This window comes from Mustela nigripes, chromosome 7 (genome assembly GCF_022355385.1).
Source record: "Mustela nigripes isolate SB6536 chromosome 7, MUSNIG.SB6536, whole genome shotgun sequence".
Classification (NCBI taxonomy): Eukaryota; Metazoa; Chordata; class Mammalia; order Carnivora; family Mustelidae; genus Mustela; species Mustela nigripes.
Genome location: NC_081563.1, coordinates 91,529,014 through 91,546,698, shown reverse-complemented (window position 1 = coordinate 91,546,698; position 17,685 = coordinate 91,529,014). Strand labels below are relative to the sequence as shown.

The 17,685-nt window shown below is 42.1% G+C and overlaps 1 protein-coding gene across 3 annotated transcripts in view; it reads left to right on the top strand.

Moving 5' to 3' along the window:
* Window positions 1-17,685, top strand: part of SYNDIG1 (synapse differentiation inducing 1) — a 179,845-nt gene that overhangs the window by 68,679 nt on the left and 93,481 nt on the right. For all 3 annotated transcript variants that reach the window (XM_059406428.1, XM_059406430.1, XM_059406429.1), the window contains exon 2: window positions 14,428-14,987. In XM_059406428.1, coding sequence (XP_059262411.1) covers window positions 14,508-14,987 — 480 coding nt within the window. In that variant the 5' untranslated portion in view covers window positions 14,428-14,507. The remainder of the gene's footprint in view (window positions 1-14,427; window positions 14,988-17,685) is intronic.

Below are 17,685 nucleotides of genomic sequence, written 5' to 3'. Positions count from 1 at the left end.
AAAAAAAAAAAGAAAAGAAAAGAATGTTTTAAAAAAGAATACACCTAAGAAAAATGTAAAAAAGAAAAAATATATATATTAGATAAACTAGTATAAAATCGTTAAAAAAGAAAAAGGTAACAGTTAAAAAAAAATTTTACCCGAAGGCGAGAAAAAAAAAATGAAAAAGAAAAAATTAAATTAACTGCAAGACTAAAAAAATCACAGGAAAAAAGCCATGAGTTCCGTGCTTGGCTTTCTCCTCCTCTGGAATTCTGCTGCTCTCCTTGGTATTGAAACCGCACTCCTTGGTAGGTGAACTTGGTCTTGGCTGGATTTCTTGTTGATCTTCTGGGGGAGGGGCCTGTTGTAGTGATTCTCAAGTGTCTTTGCCCCAGGCGGAATTACACCGCCCTTACCTGGGGCCGGGGTGAGTAATCTGCTCGGGTTTGCTTTCAGGAGCTTTTGTTCCCTGAGCGCTTTCCGTAGAGTTCCAGAGGACGGGAATACAAATGGCGGCCTCCTGGTCTCCGGCCCGGAGGAGCCGAGAGCCCAGGGCCGCACTCCTCAGTGCGCGCTCAGAGAACCGCGCCCAGTTATTCCCGTCTGCCTGACCTCCGGCCGCGCTCCGAGCTCACCGAGCCTGCGACCGGTTCAAGGTAACACGGAGCTGTGAGCTTACTGTCGGCTCTGTCTCTGTAGCCGGCTTTCCCGTTCTAATACCCACAAGCTCTGCGACACTCAGACACCCCCGATCCTTCTGTGACCCTGCGGGACCTGAGGCCACGCTGGCCCCGTGTGGGCTTCGCCCCGGTTTAGCCTCTGGAGCGATGTCCCTCAGCGGAACAGACTTTTAAAAGTCCTGATTTTGTGCGCGGTTGCTCCGCCGCTTGCCGGGAGCCGGCCCCTCCCCCCGGGGTCTATCTTCCCGTCGCTTTGGATTCACTTCTCCGCCGGTCCTACCTTTCAGAAAGTGGTTGTTTTTCTGTTTCCAGAATTGCTGTTTTTCTTCTCTTCGATCTGCCGATGGATTTTCAGGTGTTTGCAATCTTTAGATAAGCTATCTAACTGATCTCCGGCTAGCTGAAGCAGTCTCAGCTTGCTACTTCTCCGCCATCTTGCGAACCTCTCTCTTCTCCCATAGGCCTGTTTTTAATTTTTGTTTTAAAACACATTCATCCAAACCAACATGCTGCCCTTTGCTCTGGCTGGCCTAGGAGGGCTTCCGTCTCCTTCAGTGGCTTCTATGTGGGTATATAAAGACAGATGGATGCCTCTTCTACAAGTTCTGACAAGAGAAATGAGTTCAGTCAATCAATAATCTCATATCTTGTGAACGTGTAGACATTCAAGGTGACTGGCTCATGTAGTTATCTTTTCTCTATAGAAGTGGTAGTAGTACCTCCCAGGCTTGTTGGACAATAGTGTGATGCCTTGGGTTCCTTCCCAAGAAGCAGGCCTCAGAACGAGAGTTCAAGAATATCAGTAGAAGAGAGGGGAAGTGAGACAGGAAGGGAAGGTGCCAACAAATGGTACATTCACAGTAAGATACCTTCTGGGCAACTCAGGGGACAGGCTGCTGGGGCCTTGAGAGATTGTGCAGGACACTTGCCTTGGACTGTCTCACCAAGGGACAAAGATGCTGGGCATTCTTCCATCCACTTCCCATCTGTCGTTAGCTGGAGCTGCACCAGGGGCCTTTACCCCTCTGACCTGGCCTGTGATAGCCAAAATGGTGCCATCAGTCTCAGAATGGTAGGAGCCAGGGCAGGGACACCCATGGATTTAACTCATCTTGCATATGTGAACTCATCATCATCCCTCTTACTTTCCCAAATCCAGCCTTCATCCATTGTTTCCTACTTTGACAATAGCATCTCAGTCCACCAGGGCCCTGGGCCGGAAGGAGGGGTGCTTCATTCCCATATTCTCCTCTCCCCTACCTCATTATACATATTTAAGGAAGCATTCAGGTCTGTTGTTTCTGTTTTGTACATGCTCCAGGACTGAACACATTTCTCCATTCATGGACTTTCCTGAGGTCCAGCCACCAGGACCTCAGCTGAGATGCCCTCATCCAGCCTTTTCAGATATACCTGGAGGGCCTCCCTCTCCACCCTTTCCCTCACTGGCTTCCTGAGGTTGTTAGGGAAGTTTCCATTGCTCCTGCCACCATCCCCACCCTCTTTTCTCTCCCAACACTCTATACCATCCAGCTGCACTGCCCCCTGTCCTGCTGGTTCCCTGCCTTGAACCCTAAAGCATTTGGCATCCAGGAACACTCTTTTCTCTCCCCCATCTTGACCCCTAATTCCTCCTCACTATTCAGACCTTATGTTTAGTGACAGCTCCACTGGAGACTCTTTCCCAATCTTTATTCTGGGTAATTGCTCCTAGTTTTTTGTGTATTCTCTAAAGGCAGGCTTCTCCTTGTCTAGATCACTGGGTACACTTTAGTGCTTATTCACAGTCTTTCTCCTGTGTCCATTAAATGCTGTCAGGTGTATACATGGAAGTGCCTGGTACGTGTTCACCACATGCCAGGTGCTAGATACATGCTGACCTCCTTCCTTCCCTGGTTTTAGGGGAGGGAGTTCAAATTCCATTTTGAAACTTCTCTGGGGATGTTGCATTAATGGTTGAGGCCACCTATGCTCCGGCCACAGTTTGCTCTGGAGAGCTGGCTTTCATTGCCCCAGAGCCTGATTCTCCAACCTCAGACACAGAGATCATTGTCGCTTGGCATGGGGAATGTTTGCTGGTCCAACTTAAAAAGGCTTCAGCATCCAGACTCCTAGGAAAACAGTACTTCTATTACCTGTGGACATAATTATTTTTAATTAAAATAGGAATGAGATGGGAATCATTACCTGTTTGGGAGAAGGATCATAGTAGTTTGCTGGTTTACAGCTGGCTTATGTGCAAAAACTTTCAAGATGAGAACAGAATGCTTGTTCTTTGTGCCAAAGGAAGTTCTAGGAAATGGCTTGATGAAAATCCAACTCTCATCACCAAATGTATGGAAATATGTTTTCCACCTATATAATATAGAATCTCTGGCTGGAGTAGCTTCTTCCTAAGTGAAAAGATTATTTATAAATCAAGGAAACCCATAGCATTCAATAACTCATCCTATGATAAATGAGCTCTTAAAATACCTACCTCTCTAGGTTAGTGACTATGCAGTGATAAAGAAGGGTTTTTTTCATCAGTGAAGTTCTTGTCACACACATTTTAGGATCCAGTTGAAGCCTATATTGACAAGGCATCATTAGTTATTTGTCAAGCCCCTGTGGACCCCGTGGATGACCCAGGACCCATTCTGAGAATGGCAAGGAGGGTGGGACTGCTGATCCCTGACCTGGAAGAGCTCACAGACCAGTTGAGACAAAACCCTGTCCAAGGTGAATCATAGAGAGAGCATTGTGGGTGATGTCACAGAGGCCTGCGCTGGCCGCTACTCCATGGGGGAGGTGATACATAGCACAGAGTTAACATGGAGCTAACAGGAAGGCAGGGTAGGGAAAGCAGGGATGACACACCCAGTGGGCTTAGTACATGCACAGACCAGTTCAGAGCATAAATTTGCCTTCAGGAAAGTGAGACATGGGGCATCAGGCCTATAGTCTAACCTCAAGCATGGAGTCTGGATGGTAGGCTCACATGACATGCCTCTCAGGAGAGACATAATCACAAGTCCCAGTGTAATCCCGTCCCTAACATCAACAGTGCTGAGGAAGGACTTGGTGAGCAACAGTATTTGTCAACACAGAGAGCACCATTCATAGTTTTTGTGCAAAAGTGAGTCAACCTAAATAAATTTGGGAGATTTTTCACAAACATCTCTACTTGAAGTGTATTTTGAAAAATTAGAAGTAGCAGCATAAAAACACATTTCATCAGGGACAGAAGCAGCAGGTATCAGGAGCCAGAGACTGCTCCAAGACATCCATGTGTTCCTGTCAGGCTTGGGGGTCATGGGGAGCACTGCCTTGGAGACCTTTGGTCTGACCATCAGCTGAGGAGGGCTTTCTGGGTGGCATGAATCTGAGGTGCATCTCTGAGGCACACTAACAGAATTGGTGACTGCAGGGCACAGTGAAGAGGAGTAAAAATTTGAGAATGGAATATTACTCAGCCATCAGAAAGAATGAATACCCAACTTTTGCATCAACATGGATGAAACTGGAGGAGATTATGCTGAGTGAAATAAGTCAAGCAGGCAGAGTTAATTATCATATGACTTCCCTTATTTGAGAAACATAAGGAATAGCATGGAGTGCATTAGGAGAAGGAAGGGAAAAATGAAGGGGGAAATCAGAGGGAGTGATGAACCATGAGAGACCCTGGACTCTGGGAAACAAACTGAGGGTTTAGAGGGGAGAGGGATGGGGGAATGGGTTTGCCTGGTGATGGATGTTAAGGAGGGCACATATTGCATGGAGCACAGTATTATACGCAAACAACGAATCATGGAACACTGCATCAAAAACTAATGATGTACTACTATACATGCATAACATAATTTAAAAAAATATGTTGAGACTTGCTTCTAAACTGAAATTGGAAGGATGAGCCATGTGGAGAGTGACTTTGAAACTCGGTTTATTGGCAAAAGAAGCACCAAGAATCAAACACCAAGTAAACAAGCAAACAAACAAATGAAAACAACAAAATGGGTGGGGGGACCAAGAGCTCTACCCTGAGCTGTGCTCCCAATTCTTGTGCCCCACCTCCCCTTCCTCATGATCGTCGATTTTGGCTGTTTTCTCTTTCTGGGTGAGTCCTCTGTCTGACAGGCTATTCACAAATATTTTCCCATGGATTATTCCATGGAAATCCTTGCCTCTGACCAGAGTAGTGAGCGATAGGAGTTGGGGCCAGCTTTGTCGCCTTCACTTCCTCTGGGCAAGCCCCACTCTGCCTCCAAACCAGTGAATGAGCTGCGGTTAGTACTTATCTTGTCATCCACAGAGACACTGCTGCCTTGTGTCTTGGGAGACGGACGGACAGCCCAGGGACCCAGGTCAGTGCTCCTGGGTCATGGGGGCTGTGCAGTGAGCACTCTGCCCCTCCAGAGCTCTCGCAGGGCTTCTGGGAGATGGCCCCAGGACACAGCCATCTCAGTGTTTGAAACCCTGTATTTGTAAACCTAGCTGAACACCATCTTCTGAAAAATGGAAAACCACTCATAGCTGGGAGAACAGTCGTATTTGTACCTGTGATGGATGAGTAAGAGCACACCTGTGGTCGTCAGACACACTTACACAGAAACCCCTCAGTTAAAGAAGAAGGACTCATGAGGAACCTGGGTGGCTCAGTTGGTTAGACATCTACCTTTGGCTCAGGTCATGATCCCGAAGTCCTGGGATAGGATTGAGCCCTGCTTTGGTCTCTCTGCTCAGGGGGGAGTCTGTTTCTCTCTCTCCCTCTGTGCTCTCTCTCTCTCTCTCTCTATCAAATAAATAAATACAATCTTAAAAAAAATAAATATATCAGAAGGACTCACAAAGAGAAGTGACTGCTTTCCGGCAGGGCCTTTGGGACCCTCATGGAGGTCTCATCATCTGCTGTGGCAGCAGCAGACCAGGATTTGGTGGCTAGGCCTTTTCTGAACACTGATGTCACTACTCACACTACCTCTTCATGATCAGTTTGCCAAAAGGATGAAATACACAAACCCCAGGAATCCTAATCAGTGCTCTCTTGACTCATGGCACCCTAAAGTCTCCTGCAGGGCATTGGTCCCTCCCCATTGTGCTGAGGCCAACTGAATATGCACAGAGTTCTCTCTGCATCAGAGCCAGACCCCCAGTGCTGGCAGTGCTTTCTCAAATACCCATTTCCCACGCTGTCCATAGACCCAGCTGCCTCCATATTCCTCATATTCCACTCGAGGACCTTTCTTCCACAGGCCCCATTGCCAAAGTAGAGTTTATTTATGCATTGACATTCAAGATCCTCCTAATGAAGCCTCTCCTCTCTCCCCTCCACTTTCAACTTCTCTGCTAGCTTCCCTCCTGCCACAATTGTCCCAACACTACCTGCATGCATCCCTGTCCCTTTGCCTGGTCTCATGCTCTTCCCTCTGCCTATAGCATCTGTCTTATACATCATCACCTGATATTTTAAAAACTCTTTATTATGGAAAGTTTCAAACCCACACGAAAGTAGAAAGAAGTGGACAATGGATGGAGACCATGTACCCATCAACCAACTTCACTGATGATGAGCCTGTGGCCAATCTTGTTTTCTCTGTATGCTACCCACTCCTCCTCCTAAAACAGATGGTTTTCAAACAAATCCCAGACATCACATCATTTATTAAATCTGTGAATATTTCAGTATGAATCTCTGAAAGTAGGAAGTTCTTCCTTTTTCAGGTACCTCTTTTGTAGTACTCATCATATACCTTCAAAAATCAACAATGCCTAAAAAAAAATTACAGGAAAATTTTAGTGTCATCAACTAGCTAGCCCGTGTTCTCATTTCTCCAATGTCTAATATAGAAATGTATGCAAATGCATGTATAAATGTAGACTCTTATGTCTGAATATGTTTGTAAAAGTATATGGATGTGTTTGTGTATATACAGAGACATGTACATACACACGTACATACAAAAACATGTCAGTTCATTTGTTTGATTAGATTGAAATAAGATTAAATGTAATGAAATAAGATTAACATGTAAGTTAGGAGGTGCCTGGGTGGCTAGGTCAGTTAAGCATCTGCCTTAGGCTTAGGTCATGATCTCAGGATCCTGGGATCCAGACCTGTGTTAGGTTCTCTGCTCAGCAGGAAGCCTGCTTCTCCTTCTCCCTCTGCCTGCCGCCCTGCCTAATTGTGCTCTCTGTCTCTGTGTCAAATAAACAAATAAAATCTTTAACACACACACACACACACACACACACACACACACACAATTAGTTGCTATGTCTTCTAAGTCTTTTTAAAATACAGAATCTTTATTGTGTTTTCTCTCTCTCTCATTCTTCCTATAGAGTTGTCCACATTCTGGATTTTACTGATTGCATACAACTGTGATATCATTTGATATGTTCTCCTGTCCTCTGAATTTCCTATAGTAGGTAGCTAGATATAGAGATTCAATTAAAATAAGGCTGTGTTTTGCTTCATTTTGCTTTGTTTGGCATGAAGACTTTTGTGGGTGTTGACACAAAATGAACAATCATTTTTAAAAATTTTAAAGAGACAGTTAAGGAAATTTATTGAAACCCAAGTGAGAACAGCTGCCTGGAATATACAATCTTCACAAAGAAGAAAGTGATCCAGGGAAGGAACATTTGGTGCATGGCTATCTATGATTCTTTTGTTTTTTTTTAATATAAATATAAATGATAATTACAAATTATCATTACAAAGGACACACCAGAAAATTATTGACTTTATCTTGTGTCTTTATTATGTGCAAGGCCATGGGACTCTAATCTTACAGGAACCAGGAAAGGTTTTTTTTTTTTTGTTTTTCTTATCTCTGTGTTTGGAATACTCCTTTTTAGTTATTTTTCTAATGAAGCAGATGTACAACGTATGCTGAGGGCAGAAACAGAGCTTTCAGGTTTTGCCAAGTCGTTTTGACCTTGGTAAATGTTAAAGTATGGCTTCCCTGGGAGCCCAGGAGCAGGGCCCACAGGCATTAAAAGCTGAGAATTTCCTTTATCATGGGTGCTGGCATGTGTTGTCATCAGAAATCCTGTAATGTCTATTGTCTTTATTTTTGCCCTGCTAGCAGCCATCAGCAACTACCAGCCCTTATATAACACCTGTCTAATTATCTGAGTGTAGTTTATATTCATTTAGATTCCATAGGAAGATCTGTGAATGGCATTTCTCTAGTTCTTTGTGTTGGCTTCCCTATACTTGGAGGTCAGTGTGACTGGGTATAAAACCCTGAACTTATGCTTTAGTGAGCATTCATTGCCTCGCTCTACTGGCTTCTGTGATTAAGCATTTTTATTCACAAGTTTAGTGATAATCTGGTTTTCTTACTCTTTTTAGTGACTCAGGTAATTCCGTTTTGTTTTTGTTTTTTTTTTAATTCCCGGAAAACCAAAGGTGTTTTTTTGTTTGTTTTCCTTTAAAGTTAGGTAGACTTACTATAATTTATATTGGATTTAGTTATTCTGGGTTACTTTTCCCAGGTACTCAGTGTACCCCTTTAGTATTAATTACAGGAAAATTTTCTTAAATCATAGTTTTAACATTTGTTCTTTTCCATTGTTTGTTTGCTTTTCTAAAGTCTCCTTTTGTTTTGTCTCTTTTCTATATGCCTTATTTTCCTTCAGAATGTTTTCAGCACTCCCAATGCACAAAGGGAAATGTGCATCTTTAGTGTCACAGTTGAATTTGCTTTGGAACCTCTGCTCCCCCAAGATGCATACTATGTGCATTACCTGAGGACCCTTCCCTAGCCCTGTCCATGATGGAGCTGTCCCCACCCTAAGCCAAACAACCTTCCCTTTACTTCTACAATACAATTGGTCTGCTCTAGAATTTCATATAAATTGAAGTATTCATGCTTTTCAAATTTAATACGTTAAATCATAACATTACATGTTATGTTTCTTTTAAGGTGTGACCCACTGTGCTTTTCCACTCCTGTGTCCCTTCTGGTTTAGCCTTGACTTGTGAAATTACTTTCTTTCAAATTCTTTCCCAGGTTCTGTTCACATCTCTTTCTATTCTCAAAGTACATTGCTTCTGAATTTTCCCCAGTTCTGATAAATATTGTTTGCTCATAATATCTATCATTTTCTTAATTGCTTTTAGCTTAGTTTGAAATAACTGCTATTACAGTGGTTTATGTCATTGCTTATCTTTTCATTGATTTGACCTTTACTATTAGAAACTCATCTTTCTATCCCCCATAAGAACCTAACATGGTGTCTTACAATAATAAATTTTATACACACACACGCACACCACACACACGCACCACACACACACACACACACACACACACACACACTTTTTTTCTGTTAAACTGAAACCTAACTTTTTATGATCGGTGTGAGATTTTTTTTTTTTCACTACCTTGTGGAAAGCTCTGTCGAATTTCATAAAATCCAAGACTCCTGGGCGAGAGGTACAAATCATGGAGCTGAAAGGGACCTTAAAGTTTCTCTTGCTTAACTACTTTATTAACAATTCCACTTTCATAAGCAAATTGCCCAAGATTACACAAACACTTAGTATCAAAGCTGTGACTAAATCCCTGGTTTCCTGGCTCTTGGAATAGTTTTCTTTGTATCATGACAGTTCCAAAGTAAGGAAAACTTGTTTCCATATGATATGAAATTTGCACAGATGTTGTATACCTATTTTCGTTTTATTTTTTTTTCTTTTTCACAATCTCTATCGGTTCTCTCTCTCTCTTTTTCAATTCACTGAAAGTATTTACTTGAGCCATAAAATTTATCTCTTGGAAGCCCATGAACTTTGAAACATCAGATGTGATATTCTGATCCTAAGTAGAAAGGATCGTAATGGCTTGGGTTACTTAGATTCATCATTTTCTTTTCTTTTTTTTTTTTAATTTTACTTATTTGTTTGCTTGTTTGTTTGTTTCAGAGATAGAATTGAGTGATTCATCAGTTGCATTTAACACCCAGTGCTTATTACATCAAGTGCCCTCCTCAATGCCTATAACTCAGTTATCCCTCCTCGCCCCACTCTCTCCAATGACTATCAGTTTGTTTCCTATAGTCCAGCATCTCTTATAGTTTGCCACCCTCTCAGTGTTCGTCTTACTTTATTTTTCTTTCACTTACCCTATGTTCATCTGTTTTGTTTCTTAAATTCCACATATGAGTGAAGTCATATGGTATTTCTATTTCTCTGACCAATTTATTTCAATTAGCATAATATCGTCTAGTTTCACCCACAGCATTGCAAATAGCAAGCTTTCATCATTCCTGATTGCTGAGTAATATCCCATTGTGTATATACCACAACTTCTTTATCTATTCATCTGTCAATGGACACCTGGACTTTTTCCATACTTTGGCTATTTTGGACAATGCTGCCATAAACATTGGGATGTGGGACGCCTGGGTGGCTCAGTTGGTTGGACGACTGCCTTCGGCTCAGGTCATGCTCCCAGAGTCCTGGGATCAAGTCCCTCATCGGGCTCCCAGCTCCACGGGGAGTCTGCTTCTCTCTCTGACCTTTTCCTCGCTCATGTTCTCTCTCACTGTCTCTCTCTCAAATAAATAAATAAAATCTTAAAAAAAAAAAAACATTGGGATGCATGTGTCCCCTTGAATCACTGTTTGTATCTTTTGGATAAATACCCAGTAATGCAATTATTGGATTGCATCATTTTCTTATCTGTCTGGTATTCATCTAAACTTGTGAACAGGAGGGTTCTTCAAACACTGTTACAGATAACAAGAACTAGGGAAGGAGGAGTAACTGGGGATCACAGGCAGACATATGGAGCTGCCCCCTGACCCCACTCTCCCACCCCCACCTACCAGCAGCTGTAAGAGGAGAAGATGCAGCATAACTGACTGGTGTGATGACTTCCAACTGGCTTCCAGTGCTGGATGCATAGAAATAGCCTCCAAGACTTCACACAGAGAATGAAGTTGGGGGATTGGCCATTGATGCACTCCAGAAAGAGTTTTGTCAACAGGAGGCAGCATGCAAGATGTAGTCAAGGCTATTTAAGCAGATCAAGGGTCAAATAAGAGACAGCCACTGGTTCTGAATATCATGGACTGAGAAAAAAATATATTAAATAAGCAAAGTATTATTTGTTATACAATATAACAAGTGATATTATATAAACCTATATGTATTGTAAGGAGCCTGGGAAGAACAGCACAGTCACTGGATTAGGACTCCAGAAAGCAGTGCGGAGGAGGTTGGTGGGTTACCCCAACGAGTAGCAACATTTTCCCTCCTTGTTATCTCTGAGCTGCTAAACTCCCGCTGGTGGAAACCTGCTCTCAGGGAGGATGGGGTAGAAGTGAACACAGAGGAAATGAGCTAATAGGAATTATCAAGTGAAATACAATATATATAATAAGCTGGTCTGTGTTTAAAGACATAGTGAAGGATGCTGCAAGTGATAAAGATAAGATTTCACTGATTTCAGCTTCTTTCATCCCGAAGTAATTATAACGTATGATGCTCATAGTTGGAAAAAAAGAAAAAAACAAAACAAAAGAATCATAGATAGCCATGCACCAAAAGAGGAAGTGAATTTAAGTGTGTTCGATATATTTATTTGAAGACTTTTTTTAAAAGAGAGTAAATTATCCTATGTACAATGGAGCCAACTAGTGCAACAGGCCAAAACTTGCACTATATACAATGAAACAACAAAAAAAAGCCTCAACCTTATGTTCAGAATTATCATTTTCTGTGGTGCAGATTCTGATTCAGTGCTCCCAGGTGTATTGATGAGTCCACCTTTCTAACAAACTTCTAGGTGGTGCTGATGCTGCCAGGTCTCGGCTGGTACTTGAGGTATCAAACTGTGGACAGCACCTCAGAGACTTAAGCTGTGCCTACAAGATGCTGTAACATCAGATTCACATTTGCATCTTGTGCAGCTCAAGGAGATTACTAAGTGGGGATTATTCTAATTACATAACACTTGAACAGTACTCAACTGTTCATTGAGTACTTACTGCATACCAGGTGCTAGAGAGGGAAAAGGTAATACTGGTTCTTTAGTCTCAAGGAGCTCTGGGAGAAGAGCAGGGCCGAGGGCTGGAGGAGGATGTTTGCATTAGCAGCTGTCATGTTTGTGAGAAGGAGGCAATAGGAGCCATAACAGAAACTGATACCGTGGCTGAGAACACACCAGAAATGGGAGAGGTCCTTCTAGCTGGGCAAGAACATGCAACTCTATTGAAGATGTGGAGTTGGAACGGATGCATCCACATCTCTTTTGTAAGATACTTAAAACAGATTTGAGGAGAAGGAGCTAAGTCTGAGGAACCAAATTACACTTCAAGAAGATTATTCTAAGCTTTGTAGTACATCTGGCAATCACAAACCCTACAAGGGGTCCGATTTTGAGTGGCTTCTCTGTAGAAGGACAAGATTAGAGAGTTTGAGGGTTTGGATCAGAAGCACCTCCATGAACATATTGTGCTAGCTTGGAAGATGATCAATCCCAGAGATGATGCTGACACATGTTGTGCCTTGCATGTTGCCAGTACTCAAAAGATCTTGTCTAAATAGTTTAATTAATGTTTTTAGCTCTCAGACTGTAAATTTGTCTCCAGAGCTAAGTATTTCTCAGTAGCACATTAGCAGATGTGACAGTGTGTTTTTTGACCTCTCTTAAATCTGACACAGTGTCACATAAATAATACCCACCATCTCTCCGTGCATATGCTGTAGCTTGACTAGTCATTTGTCAAGTCTACTAAAATGTTATTTTCCAGTTAGTCACAAAGGTGCCTTCTCTCTCTCGGCCAGTCTGAAATTTTAAATTCTTGTAGCTACCACCAATAAAGCAATTATGGTATCAGAAAATTCCAAGATCTAATAAAAAGCTAGAGTACTCAAAGTCCCTAAGATGGAAAAGTTTTCATAATAGCTACTAACTCGCAAAGAGGAAATTATTGAGAAAATTCATTCTTTTTGTTGTTGGGAAATGTCTAAGCATTTATAAATCTTAAGAAAATGTCCTTACATCATCATTATTTTTTCTTACAGGAAATTACTCAAGTGCTTTTAAATTATTTTATTTATTATTTTATTTAAATTATTTTATTTAAAATTTTTAAAGTATTTTTTATTTCTTTTTTAACTGTAGTTGACATACCATCTTAGTTTTATGTGTATAACATAGTAATTCAACAAATCTATGAATTACTCAGTGCTTGCCATGATGAGTGTAGTCACCACCTGTCACCATACAACATTATTACTTTACTTTTCATCCCCATGACTTATGTATTTTATAACTAGAGAATTGTACCTCCTAATCCCAGGTCCATCCATGTTGTTGTAAATGGCAAGATCTCATTCTCTTTTATGTCTGAGAAATATTCCATTATATATGTGTGTATGTATATACGTGTGTATACACATGCGTGCACGCGTGCACACACACACACTACGTCTTTATCCACTCTTATTGATGAACGTCTTGGGTTGCTTCTATTATTGGCTATTGTAAATAATGCTGCAATAAACATAGGGATGCATATATATTTTCAAATTAGTGTTTTCATTTTCTTTGGGTAAATACCCAGTAGTATTTGGTATTTTGATCATACGGTATTTTTATCTTTAATTTTTTGAGGAAGCACCATTCTGTTTTCCATAGTGGCTGCACCAATTTACATTCCCACCAAAAGTGCATGAGGGTTCCCTTTTTCCACATCTTCGCCAATACTTATTATTACTTGTCCTTTTGATACTAGCTATTCTGACTGGTATGAGGTCACCATGATTCTGATTTTCATTTCACTGATAATGAGTGATGTTGATCATCTTTCATATGACTGTTTGCCATAGGTATGTCTTCTTTGGAAAAATGTCTATTTAGGTCCTCTGCCCATTTTTAATTAATTTTTTTTTTATTTGGTTTGGTTTGGTTTGATGTTGAGTTGTGTAAGTTCTTCATATATTTTGGAATTAACCTCTTATCAGTTACATATTTTTATCAGATACATCATTTGCAAATATTTTTTTGTCTTTTTATTTGTTGAGGGTTTTCTTTGCTGTGCAAGGAAATGCATTATCTCCAAAATCTTAATCTTTGGTATCTTTTTCTTTCTCCTCCTCCTTTTCTTTCTTTATTTCTTTTTTCTTTCTTTCTTCTTTCTTTTTTTGGAACATTTTGTTTGTTTGTTTTTGGAACATTCAATATGCTAGGAAAGAATGTTATCTAGAGAGAAATAATTTAGAGGGGTTTTTAATTGTATCCCATATATGTAGATGTTTCTCTAAGTTGAGTACCATTAAGGCAGGGAACTTCTAGTTCAATTCTGCAACTGTGTTGGAAGTCCAGTAGGCACGTGTGAGCATTGAGCTAGTGCTAATACATACGTTAGAATGTACACGTGAGTGTTTCCTTAGTTGGAGAATTTTGTCTTGTCATTTATCTTCTAAATCTGTGTGGGACATTTATTTAAACCTGTTCTTCCTTGGTTGTATGTTTTCTAGTGGTTCCAATTTCTGCAGAGCCTCCTTTATTTGGAATCAAAGACTTTATAGGGATGTGAGTAGTCAATTTCTGGCTTTATCTGACTAGTTGTCCTCATAGAGCCTTTTAAAAATTGGTAGCATAGGTAGGATTAGACTATTGTCTAACTGGATCCCCACCCCCACCCCCCAGCTCCTGTGCATATCAGCTGACTAGTGCAAGCTGAAACAGAAAGGTTGCAGGTGATTAGCTTGTTTTCAGATGCGATTTTTTTTTTTTAATCTCATCTCTGTTTTCTCTTCTTCCAGGAGAAATGGGTCCCATGAGGCAAGTGTGACCCTGGAGTGCAGACTGCCAGCCTGACGCCCAGTCAGGGAGGGAGAGCATCATGGATGGCATAATTGAACAGAAGAGTATGCTGGTGCACAGTAAAATCAGTGATGCTGGCAAGAGGAATGGCTTAATTAACACAAGAAACTTCATGGCCGAGAGCAGAGATGGCCTGGTGTCTGTTTACCCAGCACCACAGTACCAGAGCTGTCGGGTAGTGGGTAACACAGCTCCAGCCGGCCTGGATAACAGCAGGAATGAGCCGGTCCAGCAACTGCTGGACCCCAACACACTTCAACAGTCTGTGGAGTCCCATTTCCGACCCAACATTATCCTCTACTCAGAGGGCATGCTGCGCTCTTGGGGGGATGGCGTGGCTGCCGACTGTTGCGAGACCACCTTCATTGAGGACCGGTCACCCACCAAAGAGAGTCTGGAGTACCCTGATGGGAAGTTCATCGACCTCTCGGCTGATGACATCAAGATCCACACCCTCTCATATGATGTGGAGGAGGAGGAGGAATTCCAGGAGCTAGAGGTCAGAGGATGTGTTTATCATGAGCCTTTGGGAACGGGACATAGAGATTGGGTGGGGACTTATGAGTGCCTGGCAAAAGTTAGGGATTGCAATGAATGTGCAGAAATGCAGAGAAATTGAAGCACTATTAAATATTAATTGAAGATGAAGTGGAGAAAGACTAATAGGAGCTTCAGCAGAGATGCTGGTAGAGATGACCCAAGGGAATAGCTATGAGGATGGAGCTACTAGTAAACTAAAGTGTTGCCAGCACCAGAAGTCAGCTGGGGATTCCTCCTAATGGCTCCCACTTGGGGTCATTGACAAAGGTGATCAAGGTGAGAGGACCTAGTACATGGTCCTAGTGCCACATGAAGCTGGAAAGTCATGTGTAGGGACAATTTAAGAAGATTTTTTGCTGTCACAAACAGTTTCTTTAATTTGGCATTCCAGAGTTCCTACTAAGGGAAACTTGGTATAGCTAAGCCTGCTGGTAGAAACAGTAGGAATGCTGGCCTAAAGGGTAGATGAGTTGAGTTGTTACAAGAGTCACTGCTTCAGTAGACTGGAGGCAGGTAAGGGCATTTGGGTTACATGCTTTGAAACATGTTATGTTGGGCATGGTATAACACAACACAGCAGCCAAGGAAACCAGAAGCATCGGGCCTGGAGGTGGAATGAGAACCATAATTAACTGGAAGGAGATGGTTTTAATCAGAAAGGAAATTCAGAAATGGGAAATGTTTTGTAGTGATTCTTATAAATGGAGCCTATGAAAACCAGCCTGGGAGGGAGTCCAGAGAAGTCAAGTTGTAGGAGAGGCCATCAGAGGAGACCTTTATACCCTCTGGGGACACTTGTTAAGGGGAATAGGATGGGGTTGGCTCTGGCAATGCTGAAGTTTTTAGAAAGCTGCAAGAAGTACTTTGGCTTCCATTCACAAGCCTTTTTCACATGTCCATTTGTTTTCAAGGCCTGAGGGCATTGCTAAATGCAAAAGTATGAATGTCGCTTGGCCTGCATGAAGTTCAGGAAACAAATACACAAAAAAGCAATTTTCACAAAATACAGGAGTTATGATGGTAGAGTACCAATCCTGCTCTGAGAGCATCAAAAGAGAGAGGAAATGAGACTCCCAAGTATAATGTGGAGGGTCAGGAGTCATTACAGAAGAAGCAACCCCGCATTACATCTTGAAAAGAACCAGAGCAAAATGGCTTATGGGGAGTGGTGGTGGGAGAACTCTGATCCAAGGGGATATCATGAGCAGAAAAAACACAGAGGCATCCAACCTAGGTCTGCAGGGGACTGTAACTGTTTACAATAGTTAAGACCTGTGGATCATGGTAAAGCTGGGGAGACAGGACCATACCAGCCTTGTGAGAGAGGCTGGAATTTAGGCAAGATCACAAACCTAGATGCCTACAAAAGTAAGGACAGGTAACAGCATCAAGAAGGAGCCCTATATTGAGGAGAATGGCCTGAAACTTGAGAGTCCAGGCTCACTGTCAGCTATAGGAGTACTGCTTGCTGCATTTCATAGACCACACTGCTAGGCACCCCAGTGGGCATCATGGGTGGGGTAATCCCTGAGGGTTTTCAGACAGGAGGGCTGGGGTCAAATTGAGTTTTCAGAAGCTGCTGTTGCTACAGAGTGGAACAGAGTGGGGAGATAGAGAGGAGAGGGGAGGGGTATGGGGCTAAGACCAGACTGGATTTACAGAGCGTATTGGGACTTGTTCTAAGAGATGGTGAGAGAATCAGGACAGTACTAGAAGTGAAGAAGAAGTGAAGTTTGCCATTGTTCAGCCACAATGGGAAAGAAGGTGTCAGGTCTGTCCTGTGCAGAGATGTCCCTAAGCTTTCAAATGGTCAAGCTGGCCATCAGAAGATTTTCAGCTTTGTTAGAAATATTTGGAAAATAATAAATAATACTAAAAATGTAAAAGAAATCTGTGAATGTTTCCATCATCACTTTGTCACTTGTGTGAGCTGCATTCCTCCCTCCCCCTCCTTATATCCATCAACTTAAAGTCCATATCCTTGAATAACTACATTCCACCAGGGTAGGTGAGGATGAACAGGTGAGTAACTTATCTTCTTAGTCCTTAGTTTACTTCTGTTCTGAGACCTCATAATGAACTACACTAAAAGGAATTGTATTCCTCTTTCTTTAAGACTAGCATGGGCTTCAGATTGAGCTTGCACATAAACACAGCCATTATTAAGTACAAATAGTCATTTCATGATATGTCTCAAATCACATTTTTGGCAATTACTGAGTCCATTTTTTGGCAACAATTTTCAGACAATGACCTTGACCAGTAAATATGGCCTTCAGAACTCTGCAGAGGACCAGAACACACTTAGAGACAATCTTTTAAATTAAATGCTAGGAGGTTGGTGGCTGGTGCAACAGGCTTTCCTACCTGGTCAGTCTAAGAGTTTGACAGGTAATACAGGTTTCTGGGGAAATGAGCTCTCCCACCCAGTCTGTTTCCCTGTCCTGGCAACAGTAGTGATAGCCCATCAGAAACAGTTAACTTGGGATGCCTGGGTGGCTCAGTTGGTTAGGAGGCTGCCTTCGGCTCAGGTCATGATCCCAGCATCCTGGGATCGAGTCCTGAATCAGGCTCCTTGCTCAGCAGGGAGCCTGCTTCTCCCTCTGCCTCTGCTGCCACTCTGCCTGTCTGTGCTCACTCAGTTTCTCTCTCTCTCT